The sequence below is a fragment of the Pan paniscus genome, chromosome 15, assembly GCF_029289425.2.
Source record: "Pan paniscus chromosome 15, NHGRI_mPanPan1-v2.0_pri, whole genome shotgun sequence".
NCBI classification, from domain to species: domain Eukaryota; kingdom Metazoa; phylum Chordata; class Mammalia; order Primates; family Hominidae; genus Pan; species Pan paniscus.
Window position 1 is genome coordinate 106,590,548 of NC_073264.2, and position 23,069 is coordinate 106,613,616.

Consider the following 23,069-nt stretch of genomic DNA (forward strand, 5'->3'; position numbering starts at 1 on the left):
TGTTGCTCAGGCTGGTCTTGAACTCCTTGACCCAAGCAATCCTCTTGCCTCGGCCTCCTGAGTAGCTGGGGTTACATGAGTGTTCCACTGGTGCCTGGCTTTGAGTGTTTTAAAACAACACAAATGTATTAGCTAAGTTTTGTAGAAGTTCAAAATGGGTATCTTTGGGCTCAGAATGAGGGGTTGGCAGAGTTCTGTTCCTTCTGGAGGCGCCAGGGGAGACCCTGTTTCCCTTTTTCTAGCCTCAAGAAGCCACCTGCATTCCTTGGCTGGTAGTTGTGGCCTCCTTCGGAGCGGCCAAGCCCCTCTCTGCCCTGCCCTTCTCTGCCCACCTCTCCATTGCCTCCCTCCTGCACCCTGAAACACCCTTGTGGCTACGCTGGGCCCACCCGGAAGATCCAGGGTCGCCTGCCTGCTTTCAGGTGAACTGGTTAGCGCCCTTCCTAACCTGCCACTTAACCCAGCCACTTAACCCAGTTAACCCAGCCTGCTCCGAGGTTCTGGGGATTTGTACACAAGTATGTGTGAGAGGGGCATTCTGCCTTCCACAGGGGCTGCCGGCACCTGGTGGGTAAAGGCGGGGGTGCTGTGCTGCTCAGGATCCCGCAATGCATGGGCAGCCCCAAACCACGAGGGCCCGGCAGGAAACCCGGGGGCAGAGGAGGGTGCGTGCGGCGGGAGCTCATGTGAAGCCCACCTTGCAAGGGGAGGGGCGCGCTCTTCGCGGGACGGCAGAGGGAAGGTCTCTGAGGCGCGTGGAATCAAGGGGACAGAAGAAGCAGTCTCGGGAGTGGGAAGGATCCTGGGAGGGGAGTGGGAAGGATCCTGGGAGGGGAGTGGGAAGGATCCTGGGAGGGGAGTGGGAAGGATCCTGGGAGGGGAGTGGGAAGGATCCTGGGAGGGGAGTGGGAAGGATCCTGGGAGGGGAGTGGGAAGGATCCTGGGAGGGGAGTGGGAAGGATCCTGGGAGGGGAGTGGGGATCCCCCGAAGCCTCGCAGCAGCAGTATGGTGCTTAGGCCGTCGCCCCGGCCGCCACTGCGCCTCCCCACCCGCAGGCCTCCGCAGCGCCACGAGCGGCCGCGCGGGGTAGCGTCTGGGGGCTCCCGGGGACGCGGTCTCCGGCGCGCAGGTCCGCCCCGGGTTGGCCGCGTGGTCCCCCGGGCTTCCCACGCCCGATTCGAATTGTGACTCCGGCTGGCTCCGGACCGAGCCGAGGACGCTCCAGCACCACAGCAGGAGCCGCGCGGGCGGGGGCGCGGGGCGCGGAACGGGGCGCGGGGCGCCTGGGAGATGTAGTTCGCGGCCTTCCCCGGCGCACCAGACAATGCCCGACGCGGCCCCGCTGGAGAAACGCCTTCCTTGGCTTTGCAGAAACACCGCTTGCTATTAATACAGCAACGAATACAGCTTTAAAAACGCGCCCAGTGTCCTCCCTGGAATAACAGCTGTTAACATTACCTGAAGGTTATCCCAGATATTTCTAAATGTATATGGGGAGATAAAAGGATGTAATGGAAATACAGAAATACGTGTCGAGTTGCTACTTATACACTTTTAAATATTTAAAGAAAAAATTGCTAAAAGCAGATGAATGCTTCTTCACCTCAAGTTTAAAAGTCTCCTTACGATGGCCGGGCGCCGTGGCTCAGGCCTGTAATCCCGGCACTTTGGGAAGCCTAGGCGGGCAGATCGCTTGAGCTCAGGAGTTGGAGAACAGCCTGGGCAACATAGCGAAGCTCCATCCATACTGAAGATACAAAAATTAGCCGGGCGTGGTGGTGCGCTCCTGTAGTCCCAGCTACTTGGGAGGCTGAGGTAGGAGGATCGCTTGAGCCCAGGAAGTCGAGGCTGCAGTGAGCCAAGATAGGCCCACTGCACTTGAGCCTGGGTGACAGAGTGAGACCCTGTCTCCAAAAAAAAAAAAAAAAAAAAAAGTCTTCTACGATTATTTTTAGAAATTACAAAAACATCAAGAGATGAGTGTGTTTGGTTTCCAGCAGCAAAGCACGGTTCGGCTGAGGCGGCACCGGCTGACTTCTGCCTGTGAATGGTGAGGAACTGGCACTGACATTTCCGTATCCCCTGGCAGGGCATTTCTTACCAGAAGATCAAGGCTCACCGCCAGTATTTGACCCACTGAAAGTCTTTGTTTTGATTTACATCTTTACTGGCTAGACTTCAGTTTTTGTTGTTGTTGTTAGACAGGGTCTTGCTCTGCCACCCACGCCGCAGTGCAGAGGTGCTATCTCGGCTCACTGCGAACTATGCCTCTCAGGCCTAAGCTATCCTCCTGCCTCAGCCTCTCAAGTAGCAGGGACTACAGGCATGCACCACCACGCCCCGCTAATTTTTATATTTTTCAGTAGAGATGGGTTTTCACTATGTTGCCCAGGCTGGTCTCAAACTCCTGGGTTCAAGTGACCTGCCCAAAGTGCTGGAACTTCAGAGCCAGAGCCCTGGTTTTATACACTTTATTATGTTCCCCTCCCTGCTAGATTGCAAACCCTCTGAGGGCAAAGGCGCTGTTTCCTTACCCTCCAAGGCCTAGAGTGGCCTGTAGCTTGAAGTAGGTGTTAAACAAATAATCAATGAGTAAATTATTGTGTTAATCACTTTGTCTTGCTCTGAAATTATCTCAAGCCTTTCATCTCCAAGTAACTTGATATTCTGCCCTTTGCTGTTTTTGACTTAATCCAGCCACGGTGCGATTTTGGTGCTTCCGGTTTGCTTGGCTCTTAACTCTTCCTCCCATCCTGCTGTTTTGTCGTCAAGCATTTGAATTCCTGATTGTTGAATTCATGCTGCTATGAAGCTCTGAAAGCAGTCCTGTGGAGTCCTCTTCTGTTTCTTTGGTTGCGTTTTCTTATTTATTTATTTATTTTTTATTTTTGTTTCTTTGAGACGGAGTCTCACTGTGCCGCCCCCAGGCTGGAGTGCAGTGGTGTGGTCTCGGCTCCTGGGTTCATGCAATTCTCCTGCCTCAGCCTCCTGAGTAGCTGGGACTACAGGCACGCGCTACCACACCCAGCTAATTTTTTTGTATTTTTAGTAGAGATGAGGTTTCACTATGTTGACCAGGCTGGTCTTGAACTCCTGACCTCAGGTGATCCTCCTGCCTTGGCCTCCCAAAGTGCTGGGATTACAGGCGTGAGCCACCACGCTCAGCCCAGTTGTGTTTTCTTCCATACTGGGTTTCTCACCGGCCCCTCACACCCTCGCTGACTTGTTTTTCTGTTGTTGAATGACATGGATGTGGTCACGTGCCACCTCTCAGCAATGCTCCCACCTCAGCCTCCGGGGATATGCCACTACTTCTGTAGTGCTTTCTGACGTGAAAGCTCTTTCCTGAATGTCTATTCGCTCTGCTACTAAGTGGATGGAGTGGATGGATTTTTTTTTTTTTTTTTTTTTTTTTTGGAGACGGAGTCTTGCTCTGTCGCCCAGGCTGGAGTGCAGTGGCACGATCTCGGCTCACTGCAAGCTCCGCTTCCTGGGTTCACGCCATTCTTCTGCCTCAGCCTCCGGAGTAGCTGGGACTACAGGCGCCCGCCACCACGCCCAGCTAATTTTTTCTATTTTTAGTAGAGACGGGGTTTCACCGTGTTAGCCAGGATGGTCTCGATCTCCTGCTCGTGATCCTCCCGCCTCAGCCTCCCAAAGTGCTGGGATTACAGGCGTGAGCCACTGCACCCGGCTGGATTCTTCTTAATTCTTTGTTTTTATTGTTTGACTCACCTGAGGTCTTTGGACTTTGCCTCTGAGCTGGCTTAAGGGCAATCCACCTTTTTCACTGGTCTGGAGTTGGGAGGCAGAGTAGGGGTCGGCTGGAGGAGCGGGGCTCTGTGCTCTCTTTTGAGAGTTTACTAAATGTCACTCTGCATGGTGAGGGGTGTGTCCTCTCCACTGGGGAGGCCTGGCTTGAATTTCAGATTGCCTCCCTGGGACACCAGACCCTGTGCTGTGCTCCCTCAGGACAGCCTTGACTGTCTCCACTCCAGCAGTCAGTTCTCTCCACTCCCACTGGGAGAAGGAGCAAAGGCTGGTGTCTTCAGGAGGCTCCTCTCCAGGCTGGGGCCAGGGGAGAGTGTGCGTGTCACTGTCAGGATGTGTCCCAGTGGCGTGGCTGGGTTCTGAGGGAGAAGTTCGTCCATTTCTGGGATGGCAGCGGAAGCAGGCACTACACACGCAGCTTCGGGGGGCTCTCCCCATGCTTCCTAGCTGCCTGGCACTTTCTGGTGTTTCTGGCTAACTTTCTGGCCATGCCAGGAGTTGGTGGAAGGAGATCTCAGGCCGCAGCTTTGCTTTCCTGCTGAGGAGACAGAGGTAGGCTGGGGCTGTAGGACAGGGGAGGCCAGCAGCCCCACCTTCCTTCTGGAGAGACGCTGCCTGTCTGTCATTGCCCCTCTCCTGCACCTGGCCGCTGGCTGGCTGCTCTTCCCTCCCAATCACCAGCAAGCCAGCTCCTGTTCCCTGCAGCCCAGCCCGCAGGATGTGTCCTGGGACCCATAGCCCTCTCTCCCCAGAGACAGCACCGCCCTGCAGCTCGGGTTCCTGGCCCCATGCTAACCCTGGTGGGGCTTTCCTTTCTGGTCTGCCCTGCAGCCATGACATTGCGGCCACCGCTCTCCTTGGGACCCCCACCTGGCTTTCCTCCCAGCACACGCTGTTTCCTACCCACCTGGATGGTGTCCTGTGTGCTGGATTCCCCATGCTGTGTCCCCAGCATCCTGACCATGTCTGTCCCACCTGCCTAGATCTTGCACCGTGGCCACGGGGCTCCCTCCTGATAGCCCTGAACGCTCCGCTCCATGTCCTACAGGGAGGGATGTCCCAAGTAGATGTCAGCTCCCTCCAGCATCTGAGCAGGCAGGGCAGAGACCCACGGTGCTGCTCACATCAGCAGCCTGGAACCCCGAGACAGCTCCTTTTGCTCACCTCCCCCAACACTGATGTTGCACCTGTCTCCAAGCCACCCTGGGACCATCTGTTTCTCTCCATCTGGGAAGCCCCCTTCCCACCTCATGCTCTTCCTGGCTGGGGCGTCTGGGTCACTGGACTCTCCTCTCCTTAGACCTGTGCACAAGCACACACGGGAAGGCATCCTGACAGGTGGTGGGAAGAGAAGGCAGCTGCCTCACTGCGGAAAGAGCACGGCCGCTCCTGGACTCCAGCCCTGTTGGGGCTGGCGGGGTCAGCAGGCGCTGGGTTCCAGCCTCAGGTGGGGTCTTTGGAGGTGGCCTCTGGGCACAGGCACCTCCTCTGTGGCCTTCTCACCAGGTCACGGTTCAGGGAGGCTTTGCCGGCTACGGAGCCTGCCCACACCAAGGCGCGCACGGCCACCTGTCCAGAGATGCCACGCGGGCTGGGCGGCGAAGGCCAAGGACACGCCCTGCCTGGTGTCGGGGGCAAAGGTTAGGCCTGGAAGGGAGGTGTGGGGTGGGGACCCCGAGGCCAGGGCTGGGCCGCTGAGCTTCAGGGCCCTTGGGGGGCTCAGGGAGGAATGCCGGAGGACCCCAGCATCAGGAGGAACCCCTGGAGAGCTACGGCAGGACTCACCTGTGGGGCACAGGGAGGGATCACCAGGGAAATGACCCTTGTGGAGGATCTCCCCTCTACCCCCAGGGCACCAGGGGAGGATCTACCAGGGGGTTCTGGTGGAAGGGCCCACCCGGGAAGCGGCGCGCGGGGAGGACTCGGGGGCGCCGAGAGGAACTGCCCGGGAAGGGGCGCGCGGGCCGCGGGCGGCGCGGGGTCGGTAACGGCCCGTGCGGTGGGCGGCGGCGCCCGAGGCCCCTCCCCGCCGCCCGCGGCCGCTCCTCCTCTTCCTCTCCCGCCCGCGCCGCGGCCCTCCCGTCCCTGCGCGGCCTCGGCGGCCTCGGCGGCGGCGGCGGCGGCGGCGGCAGCAGCGCGGCCCCTTTAAACGCCTGCGGCGCCCCCCGCCCCCGCCATCGCGCCTCCATTTTCCCGGCCGCCCGCGCCGAGCGCCGCGCCCGCCCCGGGCCCCTCCGCCGCCGCCGGCCCGGACATGGCCGCCAACATGTACAGGGTCGGAGGTAAGGCCGCGCCGCCTTTATGCCCGGCCCCGACCCGCCCGCAGCCCCCACCCGCCGCCGCTGCCGCCTCCCCCGCCCCTCTGCCCCGCAGGCCCCGCGCCCCCCGCCCGCCCTCGCGGCCCCCGGCTCCTTCCCGAACCGCCCCCCGCCGTGCTCACCCCAACCCAAAATGGCCCCGCGGGTCGGCCCCATCGGGGGCGGGCGGGGCTCGGCGGCCCGGGGGTGGGGGGCGGCCCACCTGTTGGGGCCGAGGGGGCGGCCGCGGGGGTGGCGGGGGGGCGCGGGAGGCTGGGGACATCCGGGGGTCCGGGGCCGGGAGCCCCCAGCGGGAGCACGTGGCCTTGGGAGGCGCCGGCTGCCGGTCTGGGAGCAGGAGTTTTGGGGCTGTGGGGTCTCCCCCGGCCCGCGGCCCTGTGCTGGGACTCCGGTGCATCCCCTCTGGGGATGGGGAGCCCCGGTGAGGGGCCACGTTCCTCCCTAGAGCCCTCCTGCAGCCTGGCCCCGGGGCTTCCCCCAGCAGGGATCCCTCAGGGGGTCTTCAGCAGGGAGCGAGCATCCCGAGCACGCCTCTAAGTCCCCCCAAACTTTTCCCTGCCTCGCTCACCTCAGCCCATTCGGGAGGCGCTTTGCAAAGGTTGGGGAGAGGCCGGAGGGCCTCCTGGGCAGGGGCTTCCTCCGTGGGCCCAGCCTCCTGTTGCTCGGGCCCCCCGGGCCTGCAGCTTTGAGCCTTGCCCTCCTTCGTGTGCCTGGGACTCCGTGGGGTCTTTCACAGGAAGGTGGGGGGTCGTGCGCATTCCATCATTCCATCAGCGCCTCCCTCCTCAGGACTCTGAGACCCCTCCCTGCCTGTGACCCTCTCGGGCAGGTGCTCATTACCTCTCCCACCTGCAGCCTGCGCTGCTGGAGGGAGCTGGGGTCACTCCCGCTCTGGCCTGATCCCCATGCCCCTGACCCCGAGTGCCCAGAACACTCTGTGTCTCTCGAGCGTGGCTTCTGCTGCCTTGGACGCCGTGTGGTCTCGCCGGCCAGTCCTGTGACCTTGGGGACGGTGGGAGCCCCCTACATCCCGTCTGTGAGATGGGCGGTCAGTCCGCATCAGCAGCTCTGGGCCTCCCCTGTCCTCTCAGAGGGGCGGTGGGCCTGTACCCCATCCAGCGGCAGCCCCCTCCCACAGCCTCATACAGCTTTGCCAGGTCCCTGTGTGGACCCAGGTGGGCTGAGCCCACCCCACGCTCAGGGAGCAGCCTGGGTGCGGGGTCCCTCGAGGGAGGGGCCTGTTCCTTCCTGTTCTTTCTCCCCACCTGGAAACCCCCCTTCCAGCCTGACATGAGGGCCCAGTTTCTCACCCTGGCAGAGAGGATGCCTGCTGCCTGGGCTCCAGCCGGGCCCACTGCGCATGGTTTTGGGATTGGTCCCAAGAAGAGCTCTCCCTGCCCCCACCCATGTTGGGGGTGGGGAGTGGTGGCAGCTTTGGGCTCTAGGGCTGGGGACACCCCGACCCCAACTCATGCCTTCCTAGTGGCTGCATTGCTCGGCCTTCAGGCCTGCCTGCCTGTGATCTTGGCGCCAGCCTGGCTGCCCCCCCTCCAACCTTCCCATGCCTCAGTTTCCCCATGGTGTGGGTGAGGACCTCGTCTCTCAGCCATCCTTTTGTGCCCTGTGGCAGCTGTGCTGTGGCTGATGAAAGCCAGGACCCTGCCTTGTCCCATCCCGGAGGTGCAGCTCCCCTGGGCCCCGCACAGGCTTGGGAGGAGCCCTTCGTGGGGCTGCGCCGCCCTCCCCGAACCCTCTGTCCCCCTGTGCCCACAGGCCCGTCCCAGGGCCTCACTGACCCACGCAGTCCAGTGCTGTGAGGGTGGGTGGCCTGGACTCCTAGGCTGTGGCGGAGGGGCCCACCATGCCTGGCAGAGATGCTGCTGGTCTCTTTTCCTGTGATGAGGAGCATGGGAGGTTGGGTGCTGTCTGCTGGCAGCACAGCCACGCGTGGGATCCAGACTGCTTCTGCGTGTGCAGTCCGTGGTCACTGTGGCTGGGTGTGCTCGGGGCTGTCAGGCCCCCCACGTGCCCGCCCCAAGGACTTCCTCTCCCTGCAGGTGAGACTGTAGGCCTCCCCCTCTCTACTCTGACGGTCCCTATAGGAGAAGCGGCATTTATCCCTGGCTTCTGGACCGGAACCCTGGGTTCCGGCAGGACCCCGGCAGAGCCCTGTGGTCGCAGTGGGCTGGGCATTGCAGGTTGGCTTCCTGTCTTGGTGCTCGCTCGGGGAGGTGGGCGTCTGGATTCTTGAGCCCCCAGACAAGAAAGAGGAAGGTGTGCAGTGTCTCCTGAGCAGCCTTTGTCCGTCTGTCGCCGGCTGCCTGGCACGGGCTCCATCTGGGTGGCCAGTGGTGGCCTGTGGGAGATGCCGGCAGGGACCCAGCCTGGGAAGGGGCTTGCTCCTGTGCCCCCCCACCCCAGGGACCTTGTGTGTAGAGGCACCAAATTTAGTTAAGAAAAGTACAGGACGCCCAGGCAAATTTGAGTTTCAGATAAACAGAAATTTATTAGTGTAAGTATGTCCCAAATATGGCATGGGACATACTTGTCCCAGAAGATTCTTATCTGACATTCACAGTTATCTGGGCAACCCGTATTTTAGCTGGCAGGCTGCTCCGAGGCCCTGCCAGGTCGGGCTAGGCAGGGTGAAGGTGTGGTGGCAGTATTTTTGTGCCAGCTGAGCTGGGTGAAGTGGTGAGCAGGGAGGGAACAGGGCCTGTTTCTTCCCCATGGAGTGCCCTGGCCACGGACAGAGGCCTTCTGTCTGTGCCTGTGAGGGCAGCGGATGGCCTGGGCAAGGGTGGCGGGGTCAGGGTTCCCTGACCTCTGCTTCTCAAGGGTTGTCCATCCTGAGGGCTGGGGAAGGCTCGAAACCTGCTGTGGGATGAGAGGGCCCCAGGGCGATGGCGGGATGTTTCTTCTCTGGGTTGAACATGAAGATGTTAGATAGCATCCAAAACAGGACAGCAGGAATCGGTGCCTGCCAGCCGCCTGCAGCTTGCTCATGTGGGGCTTCTGCTTTTCAGTGGACAGGCCATTACCATTTTGCCTTGGGTGTTTCTGTTTTTCATTGTAAGAGGTTAACACCCCATCTTTTGGATTTTTTTTGTTTAATTTTTTTTTTTTTTTTTTTTTTTTTTTTTGAGATGGAGTCTTGCTCTGTGGCCCAGGCTGGAGTGCAGAGGCGCGATTTCGGCTCACTGCAACCTCCGCCTCCCCGGCTCAAGTGATTTCCTGCCTCAGCCTCCCAAGTAGCTGGGACTAGCCAGGCGCCACCAGGCCTGGTTAAGTTTTACATTTTTAGTAGAGACGGGTTTTCTCCATGTTGGTCAGGCTGGTCTGGAACTCCTGACCTCAAGTGATCCACCCGCCTCGGCCTCCGAAAGTGCTGGGATTACAGGCGTGAGCTCATGCCCGGCCTTTTTGTTTTAATTTTAATAAAAGTTGAGGCTGGGTGACAGAGTGAGACTCCGTATCAAAAAAAAAAAAAAATTTAATGTAGTTTGAAAGGATGCCAGAAAGCCCCTGCCCCTGCAGGGCCGCGGGCTCTGCCCCGGTCTCTGGCGCAGCCTGGGCGGAAGCACCCTGTCCATGCTGCTGGTCTTCACTGGGCTTGGCATGTGCCATCATCTGCGCTCTGGCGCGCTCTTAGAAATGTTGCTTTTGTATTTTTATTCTAGTGTTTTTTTGAAGTTTAAACTTTATTGCTCTACATACTTGCCAGTGGGGAAAAAAAGTAAACTTAAAAAAAATGTCAGATTTGTAGAGGGCTGCAGCCAGCGCCCTACCCTGGAGTGCTGAGTGCACCGTGTCCCTAGGCACTTGCTGCTCCATGGGCCGACTTTTGGGGTCGCACCCATCTTTTTCCAAGAAGGCAGGGAAGAGCCCTGGAGACACGGCCGTCCTGTGAGCACCAGGAGCGGGAGTGGTAGAAGTGGCGGGGGCCCAGGTGTGATGTCCTGGAGGGGATGGCATGGGGCTGTCCCACTTGGCCTGTGAGGATTGGCCTCAGCACTGCGCCGTTGGCAGCCCTGGCTCACTCCCCAGGCAGGATGGGCCACTGAGCTTCTCCTGCCTCAGCCACTGAGCACTCCTGGCTTGCTCCAGGGTGGGCTTGCTGCCTAGTTTTGGCCTTCCATATCGTTTTTGTTTTTTTGAGACGGAGTCTCACTGTGTCCCCCAGGCTGGAGTGCAGTAGCGCAATCTGGGCTCACTGCAAGTCCGCCTCCCGGGTTCACACCATTCTCCTGCCTCAGCCTCCCAAGTAGCTGGGACTACAGGCGCCCGCCACCATGCCTGGCTAATGTTTTGTATTTTTTTTTTTTTTAGTAGAGATGGGGTTTCACTGTGTTAGCCAGTATGGTCTCGATCTCCTGACCTTGTGATCCACCCGCCTCAGCCTCTCAAAGTATTGGGATTACAGGCGTGAGCCACTGCATCTGGCTTTTTTTTTTTTTTTTTTTGAGACAGTCTCACTCTGTCACCCAGGCTGGAGTGCAGTGGCACAATCGTGGCTCACTGCAACCTCCGCCTCCTGGGTTCTCGTGATTTGCCTGCCTCAGCCCCCTGAGTAGCTGGGATTACAGGTGTGCACCACCACACCTGGCTAGTTTTTGTGTTTTTAGTAGAGACAGGGTTTCACCATCTAGGCCAGGCTGGTCTCGAACTTCTGACCTCAAGTGATCCACCCGCCTCGGCCTCCCAAAGTGCTGGGATTACAGGTGTGAGCCACTGTGCCTGGCCCCATATTGTTCTGAGTGGAGAATTTGACCGTTGAGCTCTCAGAATAATAAAAAAGTAGCTGTCAGTGAGAGATGTTGGAATATATGGTCCAATGAAGCACATCCCTCGCGCCCGACCCGCCCTGGCAGTGCCGTTCCCGCCCGTGTGTGTGGGTTCTGAGTGTCAAAACTGCTGCAGTGGCCCTGCAGGCATCCTACCTAGAGGTGGGTCCCCAGCTGCGCATCTGGACGCTGGTCAGCAGGTGAGGCCGGGATGCCAGAGGAGGTGCCGTGTGCCTGGCCAGGTACCCGGGAGGCGGCTTGGGGGAGCACTGGCTGCAGGGCCTCCTTCCTCCTCCTGCTGAACTTGGAGTGCTCTTGCCAGATTATGGGCTGAGTCCTGCTAGGGAGGGTGGCCCCCCTTCCCCAAGAGGAGCCCCCCCTGAGACCTGGTTGGGGGGCAGCTTAGACCCTACCTTAGACTCCAGCAGGCTGTCTTGGGAGCGTGTAATTATGTTTTTTTTGAGACAGGGTCTCCTGTTGCCCAGGCTGGAGTGCAGTGGCACCATCACAGCTACTGCAGCCTCCACCCCACAGGCTCAGGCGATCCTCCCGCCTCAGCTTCCTGAGTAGCTGAGGCCACAGGTGCACACCACCATACCCAGCTAATTTTAAGATTTTTTATAGAGGCGGAGTCTCACTATGTTGCCCAGGCTGGTCTCGAACTCCTGTGCTCAAGCGATCCTCTTGCCTTGGGCTCCCAAAGTGCCACTGGGGTTGCAAGGCTGTGAACTACCATGCCCGGCAGAGCATTTAATATTCTCCAAATGTCTTTCCTCGTGTGCTACCTGGGCTCACTGCTTTCCGGGGCTCTCGTGTTGCTGGTGTCCCCACCCCCACCCCCACCCCAGCTGGCCTGCTCCATTCCTGTCCCGGTGGGCTCATGTCTGAGTGTGCGGACTGGGGGATCTTGGTGGTGATGGAGCCAAGCCCAGGGAGGCTGGGGCCACCCTCATAGTGTAAGGCCACCCAGCACCTCGCCCCTATACCCCACCCGCCCCACCAATGTGCCCCCCGCACCCCCAAGGCCAGGCCCCAAGGCTTGCTTCTATGGGCTTTGCACCACCCTCTAGGCTGCTCCCGCCTGGGCCATGCAGCGCACCTGAGGGGTCTGAGGTGACCACTCCTCAGAGCCGCCCGGCAGCCTCCCCGGGGCGGGCCTCAGCACTGCAGCCCCGTGATCCGGCCTGGCGTGGGCTTTGCTGCTTTCTCTGCCCGGTGGCCTGAGGAACTCGAGTGCCCGCCTGCCCCCAGAGCCCTTCCACGGTCAGGGCCTGAGCTCTGTGGGTGCCGTTAGGAGGAGGGTCTGCAGATCTGTGCGGTTGGGGGACCCCTGGGGCATGGAGGGGCCCACGCGTCCCTTCCCGTCCGTGCCCTGCCAGGCTGTCCTCACAGCAGCGTCGTCACAGGGGAGGAAACCAGGGCAGCGGCAGCGGCTCCTGGTACCAAGCATACCTTAAAAACGAGCCCATGGATGTTGCAGTGAGCCAAGATCACGCCACTGCACTCCAGCCTGGGTGACAGAGCAAGACTTCGTCTCACAAAAAAAAAAAAAAAAAAGAGCCTCAAGGCCTGTGCAGTTGGTCAGCGGTGGAGTCAGGTATGGGCACACCTGATTCTGCCCTGGCTCATCCCCTGCCTTCAGAGGACAGCAAGGGTGCAGCGCACGTGGGGGCTGGCCCTGAGGTGTGGCGTTCTCTGGGCTGGGCTAGGGCAGTTCTGAGGGAGGGGCGTGTTCTGTCCTATTCCTCCAGGAGACACAGTGCCTGGGCCACCTGGCCACTTGCATGAGGGAACGTCTGTCTGCATCCCCTGGGGGCCGCTGTCCCCATCCCTGACTGCCGGATGCACCTCGGATGCTGGGGCTCTGGTCTCCGATCCTTCTTGGACTTTGTGGGGACAGCAACGGAGGAGGATGGCCCCAAGGATGGGCCGGGCGCGAGGCTTGCAGCAGTGCCCAGGTTTTGCAGATAAAAATACAGGACACCCCTGCAGCATTTGGGACGTTGTCACATGGAGACCCGGCTCCTGGAGCAGGGGTGCTGGGGGCTTTCCTGACCACTGTTGCTGTTTCTCTTGACTCTGTTCCCAAAAGGGAAAAGACAAAGTTCCTCTCTGTGCTCCCTGGTCTCCTGTCTCTGACCATGGCAGACCTGGCTGTGGGTGAGCTCAGGAGAGTGGGCTGTGCCCTGGAGGGTCCCGGACAGGCAGGGACCACGGGCACCGCCCTGCCGCGCAGCTCTTGTTGCTCAATGATCTTGGGGGTTGTGTCTGTTCTCCCCCAATTCTTCTGTGGCCCCATCCCCTATTTGTTAAAACTTACGTGTAACCCCAAAATTCACACTTATGTCACTTTCCCAGTCATTTGCGGGCACGCACAGGCTGCTAAAAGCCCAAGTTGCGTGGTGCTTGGGTGTCTGCTGGGGTGAGCGAGGCACCCTGCCCTCTGCCACTGCTCCCATGTTGGAAGCAAATTGTCCTTTCTCCATCTATTGAGGGCCATGCTTCTTGCATTTGGGGGCTCTTGGTGATTTTGCTTTTTAGATGCCCCTGGGGGAGGTGCCGCAGTGCTGTTGAGTGTCCCTGGACACAGGCAGGCTGGGATGGGTCCCATGGAGAGAACGTGTGTTGGACAGGCTCTGCCCCACGTGAGTTCAGTGTCGGAGAACAATAATAATTATAAAGTTCTTTGACAGAAACGTAAAATAAGGCTGTTGTGTATTGATTGGTTGCTGAAAATGTTGTGACCAGAGGCTCGTAGGAACCTGACCCTGTATTTCCTGTAGGAACAGAGGTACGGTGTTCAGTATTAGTGGTGACTTTATGGAACGTAATTACTGCGAACAATGAGAATTGACTCTGGGTACGTGTATATTTTTTTAACTTAAAGTAAGGTTTAGGCCGGGCATGGTGGCTCACACCTGTAATCCCAACACTTTGGGAGGCTGAGGTGGGCAGATCACTTGAGCTCAGGAGTTTGAGACCAACCTGACCACACAGCAAAACCCCATCTCTACTAAAAATACAAAAAAAGCCAGGCGTGGTGGTGCGTGCCTGTAATCCTAGCTACTTGGGAGGCCGAGGCATGAGAATCACTTGCGTGCAGGAGGCAGAGGTTGCAGTGAGTGGAGATCGCACCACTGTACCCCAGCCTGGGCAACAGAGTGAGACTCTCTCAAAAAAAAAAAAAAAAAAAAAGTTAGGTTTATTGAGATACACGTTTCACATGGCAAACCCACTTATGTGTAGGGGCCTGTGGTTTTCCACTCATGCACAGCTGTGTGGTCGCTGCAGCTCTTCCACACCTGACATGCTTCTCTTGTGACCTTCTGTAGTCAGCCCCCTCTTCTCCCCCAGCTCCCAGCAACACTGACCTATTTTCTGTTCCTGCTGTTTTGCCTTGTCCAGAATGTGGTAGAAGTGGAATTGCACAGCATGTGGGCTTTTGAGTCTGGCGTCTTTCTTTTTTTTTGAAATAAGGTCTCAGTCTGTCACCCAGGTTGGAGTGCAGTGGTACAGCCATGACTCACTGCAGCCTCCACCTCCCAGGCTCAAGTGATCCTTCCACCTCAGCCTCCTGAACAGCCGGGACCACAGGTGTGCACCACCACACCCAGCTAAGTTTTTCATTATGTTGTCTAGGCTGGTCTCGAACTCCTGGGCTCAAGCGATCTTCCCACTTCGGACTCCCATAGTGCTGAGGTAACAGGAGTGAGCCACCATGCCCAGCCTTATAGTAATTCTTGAAATCAAGTAGTAGGAATCCTTGAACTTTGTTCCTCATTTTCAAAATTGTTTAGCCTGTTCTGGTTACTTGGCTTTCCCTTACAGAGTTTAGAATTGGCTTGTTAATTTCTACAGAAACCAAAAAGAAGTGTTTCTTTTTTTCTTTTTTTGAGACAGCATCTTGCTCTGTTGCCCAGGCTGGAGTGCAGTGGTATGATCTTGGCTCACTGTATGTAGCCTCAGTCTCTTGGGCTCAAGTGATCCTCCCCACTTCAGCCTCCCGAGTAGCTAGGACTACAGGCATACGCCACCATGCCTGGCTAGTTTTATTTATTTTTGTAGAGATGGAGTCTCACTATGTTGCCCACACTAGTCTCAAACCCCTGGCCTCAAGTGATCCTCCTGCCTTGACTCCCAAAATGCTGGGATTACAGGCATGAGCCATTGTGCCCAGCCTCACCTTGCACTTTTATGTGGTAGAAATGGCTTCTTTCCTTGAACTTCATGAGCCAACTTCTGCTAGCTTCAGATTTTTCTTCTGCAGCCTCCTCACCTCCCTCAGCCTTCGTAGAACTGAAGGGAGTTAGGGCCTCGCTCAGGCTGGGGCTCTGGCTTCGGGGAATGTGTCTGCTTTGATTTCCCATCCCGGCCACTTCAGCTTTCTCTCTATCAGTACTAAGGCCGTTCAGCTGTCTTACCAGGCTTGTGTTCACTGGAGTAGCACTTTTTGTTTTTTGGAGATGAAGTCTTGCTCTGTCGCCCAGGCTGGAGTGAGGTGGCATGATCTCGGCTCGCTGCAACCTCCGCCTCCCGGGTTCAAGTGATTCTCCTGCCTCAGCCTCCCAAGTGGCTGGGACTACAGGCACGCGCCACCACACCTGGCTAATTTTTTTTTTTTTTTTTTTTTTTGAGACAGAGTCTCCCTCTGTCACCCAGGCTGGAGTGCAGTGGCACGATCTCGGCTCACTGCAAGCTCCGCCTCCCAGGTTCACGCCATTCTCTTCCCTCAGCCTCCCGAGTAGCTGGGACTACAGGTGCCCGCCACTATGCCCGGCTAATTTTTTGTTTTTTTTTAGTAGAGACGGGGTTTCACCATGTTAGCCAGGATGGCCTCAATCTCCTGACCTTGTGATCCACCTGCCTCAGCCTCCCAAAGTGCTGGGATTACAGACGTGAGCCACTGTGCCCGGCCTTTTTTTTTTTTTTGTGACCAAGTCTCGCTCTGTCGTTCAGGCTGGAGTGCAGTGGCGCGATCTCGGCTCACTGCCACCTCCAGCTCTCGGGTTCAAGTGATTCTCCCACCTCAGCCTCCCGAGTAGCTGGGATTACAGGCACACACCACCATGCCTGGCTAATTTTTGTATTTTTAGTAGAGATGGGGTTTCACCATGTTGGCCAGGCTGGTCTCAAACTCCTGACCTCAAGTGATCCACCTGCTTTGGCCTCCCAAAGTGCTGGGAATACAGGTGTGAGCCACTGCGCCCGACCCACTTTTAGTTTCTTTCAGGAACTTTTCCTCTGCATTCACAACTGGGCTACCTGCTTGGCGCTGAAGACCAGGCTTTCCGTTAGGGTATCTTGGCTTTCGACAGGCCTTCCTAACTAAGCTTAGTCATTTATTTCCAGCTTTTGTTTTAAAGTGAGAGATGTGTGACCCTCAACTCTTCCCTTCACTGGACTACTTAGAGGCCATGGCAGGGTTGCTAGTTGGCCCAATTTCAGTATTGTTGTGTCTCAGGGAATAGAGAGCCCCAGGAGAGGGAGAGAAATGGAGGAATGGCCAGTTCCTGGGGCAGTCGGAACACACACATTTATCAATTAAGTTCTTACGTGGGGTATGGCTCATGATGCCCAAAACAATTACAATAGTAGCATCGAGGAGCAATGACCACAGATCGCCATCACAGATAGAATCATGGTTAAAAAGTTGGAAATGTTGAGAGAATTACCGAAACGTGACAGCAACACGTAGTGAGCACCTGCTGTTGGAAAAATGGCACCGATGGACTTGACTTGATGCAGGTTGCCACAAACCTTCAATTTGTAAGAAACACAATACCTGCAAAGCATCATCAAGCTAAGCATGATGCCCGTGTAGATGTTTGGGAAATAATTGGCATCTAAACCAATCTTGGGTCCTCTCGTACAGGGATTGGCAAACTGGCCCGCTGCCTGTTTCTGATGACTCACGAGCTAAGAATGGGTTTTACATTTTTTAATTGTTGAGAAAAAAATCAAAGGCAGAAAACTTCATGACACATGAAGATTATATGAAATTCACATTTCAGTGCTCAGAAATAAAGTGTTATGGGAACACGGCCGCACTAATGGGAGGGATTCCAGTTATTATGTGGCTGCTTTGAGCTACCGTGGTGGGGTTGAATATTTGTGATAGGGACAGGAAAAACCTAACTTTTTCCCAGTCTCACACGTTCAACACAGAACACTTCACCTCTGGTCCCTGGAATGTGTGTGGGGTTTCTCCCCACCAGCAGCCAGTCGGTTATCCAGTGATTTAACCCAATTTTGACACTGCTTACCTGGAGAGAATATTAGGTTCTGCAGCTGAAGGGCTGAGTCCCACAAGACTGTCCTCACTTCTCCTGCCTCAGCCTCCCGAGTAGCTGGGATTACAGGCGCCCACGACCACGCACAGTTAATTTTTGTATTTTTAGTAGAGACCGGGTTTCACCACATTGGCCAGGCTGGTCTCAAACTCCTGACCTCAGGTGATCCACCCACCTTGGCCTCCCAAACTGCTGGGATTTACAGGCATGAGCCACTGTGCCCAGCCTACAACCTGGTTATTAACAAGACCAATAAACTGAAATCTATAGCCAGACTGACAAAGAAATAGAAGCCACAAGTAACCAACATCAGGAACGACAGATGGGACATCACTACAGATCCCACTGACACGAGAAATGTGTGGCACAGAAAAGGGCTTGGTTGGACAAATTTACAAGGGTTGTTAAACATACAAAGTGCCAAAAGCCTATAGTTATTCAATTACTTGTTGGCAGGTAAATATTTTGTGGAAAGTATTTGTTTATTTTTATTTTTACTTTTTGAGGTGGAGTCTCGCCCTGTTGCCCAGGCAGCAGTGCAGTGGCGCAGTCTCGGCTCACTGCAACCTCTGCCTCCCGGGCCCGAGTGATTCTCCTGCTTCAGCCTCCCAAGTAGCTGGGACTAAAGGCATGCACCACCACACCTGGCTATTTTTTGTATCTTTAGTAGAGATGGGGTTTCGCCATGTTGGGCAGGCTGGTCTCAAACTCCTGACCTCAAGTGATCCGCCCACCTCAGCCTCCCAAAGTGCTGGGATTACAGGCTTGAGGCACTACACCCGGCCTGTGGAAAGTATTTGAGTCTGTCATGCCTTATTGAAACAGTAGTGTCAACAGTGAACTTCATTTGACCTTGTGGACTTGATGTCATCAGTTCTGTGAATTAAAAAAAAACCTTTTTTAAAGAGATGGAGTCTTGCTCTATTGCCCAGGCTAGAGAGCAGTGGCACAGTCCTGGCCCACTGCAGCCTCAATCTCCTGGGCTCAGGTGTGAGCCCCTGTGCCTGGCCTAAAGCTGAACATCTTGACTTGCTGTCCTGTGCAGCAGCTTGATGAGTTGGCAGTGGTGAAGTTCTATTGCTTTTTTATTTCTATTTTTTATTTATTTATTTATTTATTTTTGAGACGGAGTCTTGCTCTGTCACCCAGGCTGGAGTGCAGTGGCATGATCTCGGCTCACCGCAACCTCTGCCTCCTGGGTTCAAGCAATTATCCTGCCTCAGCCTCCCAAGTAGCTGGGATTACAGGCACATGCCACCATGCCCGGCTAATTTTTGTATTTTTAGTGGAGATGAGGTTTCACCATGTTGGCCAGGCTGGTCTCGAACTCCTGACCTCATGATCCACCTGCCTCGGCCTCCCAAAGTGCTGGGATTACAGGCGTGAGCCACCGTGTCTGGCCTGCTTTTTGAAAAAGCGCCAAAATTGGAAAATTTCAGAATGAGAAGAACCACTGTTGACTGCCATCATCAGTACACCAGATGACTTGGGAAACTAGTTTTTGCTGCATGATGTTCTCTACGTTCTTTATGAATTCATCTTAAAGTTACAAGGCACAACCACATTTATTTGCAAAATTTATACTGTGATGAAGTCACTTTGGCAACAGCTCATGTTTAAATCACAAACTACTTTGTACAGTTTTCTTATTGTCAAGAGGTAAAATGAGAGGCAAAGTCTGCATTGCCACACAGATTTGCAGTGAGCTGCTTTTCTGGGCTCACACTGTGGTTACAGCAGAGTGTGCGACTTCCATGCAAGTGCAAGGGAAACGTCGACATTTCAAAATCCACTCAGCTGTGTGTTAGGGAGCTCCCGCCTGAGCTTCAGTCGAAAGCGATTGGACTGTAGCGTAACCCCGTGCTGTAGTATAGGGGCCCCAAGACCACCCTCGGGTTCAGTAGTTCACTAGGACTCATGGAATACAGCAGAGCATTTCTGCCAGGGGTACAGTTCATTACAGCAAAAGGACGCAGACTCAAATCAGCAAAGGGAAGCGGCACAGGGGCCGGGCTCAGGAGAGACCAGGGGTGGGCTTCCGGCATCTCTCCCAGCAGAGACGTGGGCGGTGTGTGGGTGTAGCAGTGGTCTGTGGTGACAGGCCTGGCGTATTTCCAACCAGGGACGCTCCCGTGAGCCTTGGTGGCCCAGGTGTTTTTAGAGGTTGGTCAGGTGGGCCTGGCTGAGCACCGGTGTGGCTGCCCTCGGTCCCTCCGTCTCAGCCCCTCCAGAGGTCAGGCTGATGCCACAAGGCTCCGCGGTACGTCACTGTCAGGGTAGCCTCTCTGAGGTGGCCTGAGGCCCTGGGTGAGCAGACGCTGTTGGCAGGCAGGATGCCCCAAGAGCTCCGAGGTGACCTCCTAGGAGCAGGTCAAGGGTCAGACCTCTCTGGAAGGAAGAATGCGGGCAATCCAAGCCTGCTGAGCTGGCCCTTTCCAGGAAAGGGAGTAGCGAGGCTGCTCACTTAGAGCTGCGCACCTGCGGCTGACAGTGTGCTTGGCAGTACCTGTGTGGAAAGACAGTTACAGAGGAAACACACGAACTCACTGTAAGCCAGCACTAACGGATGCACCTTTGTTGTTGATTTTGGTGATAAAGAACATTAAATTTGAACCCAGTGAAGCAAAATGTCATCTCCCAAAACAAGTCCTCTCATGAGTGCATCTGTATTATAGAAAGCTGCACTCAGCTTTTTAAAAAAATTTTTTTAGATGGGGTCTTGCTCTGTCACCAGGCTGGAGTGCAGTGGCACAATCTCGGCTCACTGCAAGCTCCGCCTCCCAGGTTCAAGCGATTCCCCTGCCTCAGCCTCCCACGTAGCTGGGACTACAGGCGCCCGCCACCACACCTGGCTAATTTTTTGTATTTCAGTAGAGACAGGCTTTCACCATGTTGGCCAGGATGGTCTCGATCTCCTGAAGTGATCTGCCCGCCTCCTGAAGTGCTGGCATTACAGGTGTGAGCCACTGCGCCTGGCCCAGTGATTTTGATTTCATCAGTATGAAATGTGTAGAGATTGTTACGTTAGTCCCTATGTAATGTCCTTGGTGTGGCCTCTTGGCCTGCACAGCCTGGAGTATTTACTCTCTGGACCTTTATACGAAGCTCACCAACATGTATTTTAACGCTTGACACCTTACCTGTTACCATTTATTTAGATCTTTGCTGATTTGTCTCACCAGTGTTTTGTACTTTTCAGCATGTAGATCTTTGCACAGATCTTTTGATCTTTAAACATCTATAGATCTTTTGTAAAATTTATATTGGAAGTATTTAATTTTTCTTGGTGCTCTTGTGAATAGTACTTTTACAATTTTGATTTCCATTTGTTAGTAGTACGTAGAAAGAGGACTTTTTTTTTTTTTTTTTGAGACAGGGTTTCACCCTTGTCGCCCAGGCTGGAGTGCAGTGAATGGCGTGATCTCAGCTCACCGCAACCTCCGCCTCCCGGGTTCAAGCGATTCTCCTGCCTCAGCCTCCTGAGTAGCTGGGATTACGGGCATACACCACCACACCCAGCTATTTTTTTTTGTATTTTTAGTGGAGATGGGGTAGCTCCATATTGGTCAGGCTGGTCTTGAACTCCCAACCTCAGGTGATCCACCCGCCTCAGCCTCCCAAAGTGCTGGGATTACAGGCGTGAGCCACCATGCTCGGCCCAAAAGAGGACTTATTTTTATATATTGACCTGTGACCTTGCAAAACTCTTACTCAGCAGTTTCAATAGCTTTTTTGTAGACTCTGGGGATTTCTGTATAGAAAGTCACGTCATCTGCGTATAGAAAGTTTTATTTCTTCATATCCAGTCTGTGTGCCTCTCATTGATTTTTCTTCCCATTGTACTGGCTGGGACTTCCTCGATGGTCAGCAGTAGTGGTGAGAGTAGCTATACCCTTGCCACATCCCTGGTCTCAGCAGAAGCAGCCCTTTTCTCACCACTGAGGATGATGCTAGCTGTAGGTTTTTTGTAAATGTCTTACCAGGCTGAGGAAGTACCCTTTAGTTCCTTGTTTGCTCAGAGTTTAATAGTGTATGTGTTGGATTTTTTCAGATTATATTCTTGCATCTACGGAGATGGTCATAGGGCTTTTCTTACTTATTCTGTGAATATGATGAGCTACACTGGTTTTTGAATGTTTTTAAAAATTTAAGTTATATTTAGAGATGGCGTCTCACTCTGTCACCCAGGCTTGAGTGCAGTGGTACCATCATGGCTCACTGCAGCCCCAAACTCCTGGGCTTAAGCGGTCCTTCTGCCTTAGCCCCCAAGCAGCTGGGACTACAGGCACATGCTACCACACCTGCATAATTAAAAATAATTTTTTTTTAGAGATGGGGTCCTGTGATGTTGCCTAAGCTGGTCTCAAACTCCTGGACTGAAGCGATCCTCCTGATTTCTTGTGTGTCTTTGGTTTTGGTATCAGGGCAATGGCATTCTCACTGTCAGCTGGGGAGTGTTCCCTCCTTTTCAGTTTTCTGGAAGAGTTGTGTAGAATTGGTGTTAATTTTTCCTTAAATGTTTGATAGACTTCACCAATGAAGCCATCTGGGCAGAGAGTTCTTGTTGTTGTATTTCCGTAGTATGGATAGGGTTACCTGTTTCTTCTTGAATGAGCTTTGGTGTTTATATCTTTCAAGCAATTGGTTCATTTCATTTAAGCTGTCAAGTTCTGTGGCATAAAGTCCTCCATAATATTCCTTACACCCCTTCTCGTGTCAGTAGGATCCGTAGTGATGTCCCATCTGTCGTTCCTGATGTTGGTTACTTGTGGCTTCTCTCTTTGTTTCTTTGTCAGTCTGGCTATAGATTTCAGTTTATTGATCTTGTTAATAACCAGCTTGTAGGCTGGGCATGGTGGCTCACGCCTGTAATCCCAGCACTTTGGGAGACTGAGGCAGGTGGATCACCTGAGGTCAGGAGTTTGAGACCAGCCTGGCCAACATGGTGAAACCCCGTCTCTACTAAAAATACAAAAATTAACTGGGCGTGGTGGTAGGCTCCTGTAATCCCAGCTTCTCGGGAGGTTGAGGCAGAAGAATCACTTGAACCCGGGAGGCGGAGGTTGCAGTGAGCTGAGATCGCTCCATTGCACTCCATCCAGCCTGGGCAACAAGAGCGAAACTTCATCTCAAACAAGCAAACACTCAGCTTTTGGTTCCTCTGATATTTTCCCCTCTACTATTTTTGTTTCACGTTATTTTTACTCTATCATTTCCTGCCTTCTTGCTTTATTTGTCCGTTTATTAAGGTATAATTTACATTCAGTACAATTCCTTTTACGTGTACAGTTCCGTGAATTTTGGAAGTCCATAGTCATGTTGTCGTACCACAGTCATGATACAGAATAGTTCCCAAATTCCCAAATTCTCACGTCTTCCACATCTTGGTTTTCCTGCGCCAGCAGCTTGTAGGTGGCCCCGCTGCACGCAGCCGTCGTGCCCGCCACCTCCCCCGAGAGGGCCTTCCGGTGCTGCAGACCCCGAGCTGCCAGGGGGCTTCACTCCTGGCCCCTGCCGAGGAGTCTTCCATCAAGTGGACGGACCCCAGCTTGTTTGTCTTTCCTCACTTAAGGGACATTTTTTCCCCCAGTTTTTGGCAAGTTTGATGCATTGTTTTGAATTTAATTTATTTGGTCTCTTGGAGTGAAAAGTTAGACCGTTGATTTGAGACCTTTTTTAAAAAAAAGTTTGGGATATCTACATGTGATGAAACCCACCAATTTTGAGTGTGTGATTCAGTGAATTCTAGCGTTTTCACAGCGTTGCACAAGCATGGACACATCCTGCATTCAGAACACTCCTGTAGCCATGACACAGACCCACAGGCCCCCTGTCACTTCTGCAGGCTTTTCTGCAGGGAACGCTCACTGCTGTGCGTGTCCCCCGGGCACCGTGGCTGTCCCCT

General features: G+C 54.9%; 1 protein-coding gene across 12 annotated transcripts in view; it reads left to right on the top strand.

Annotated features, from left to right (window-relative positions):
* The first annotated feature begins 5,281 nt into the window (after positions 1-5,281).
* The window catches only part of MTA1 (metastasis associated 1), a 53,331-nt gene continuing 35,543 nt past the window's right edge, over positions 5,282-23,069 (top strand). For 7 of the 12 annotated variants that reach the window (XM_034938302.3, XM_063596423.1, XM_063596424.1 and 4 more), the window contains exon 1: positions 5,282-5,412. In XM_034938302.3, the coding sequence (XP_034794193.1) occupies positions 5,352-5,412 (61 nt within the window). In that variant the 5' untranslated portion in view covers positions 5,282-5,351. Of the gene's footprint in view, positions 5,413-5,818; positions 6,055-23,069 lie in introns of those variants that run through there. The other 5 variants (XM_055098092.3, XM_055098093.3, XM_063596422.1 and 2 more) reach the window with 3 other exon arrangements.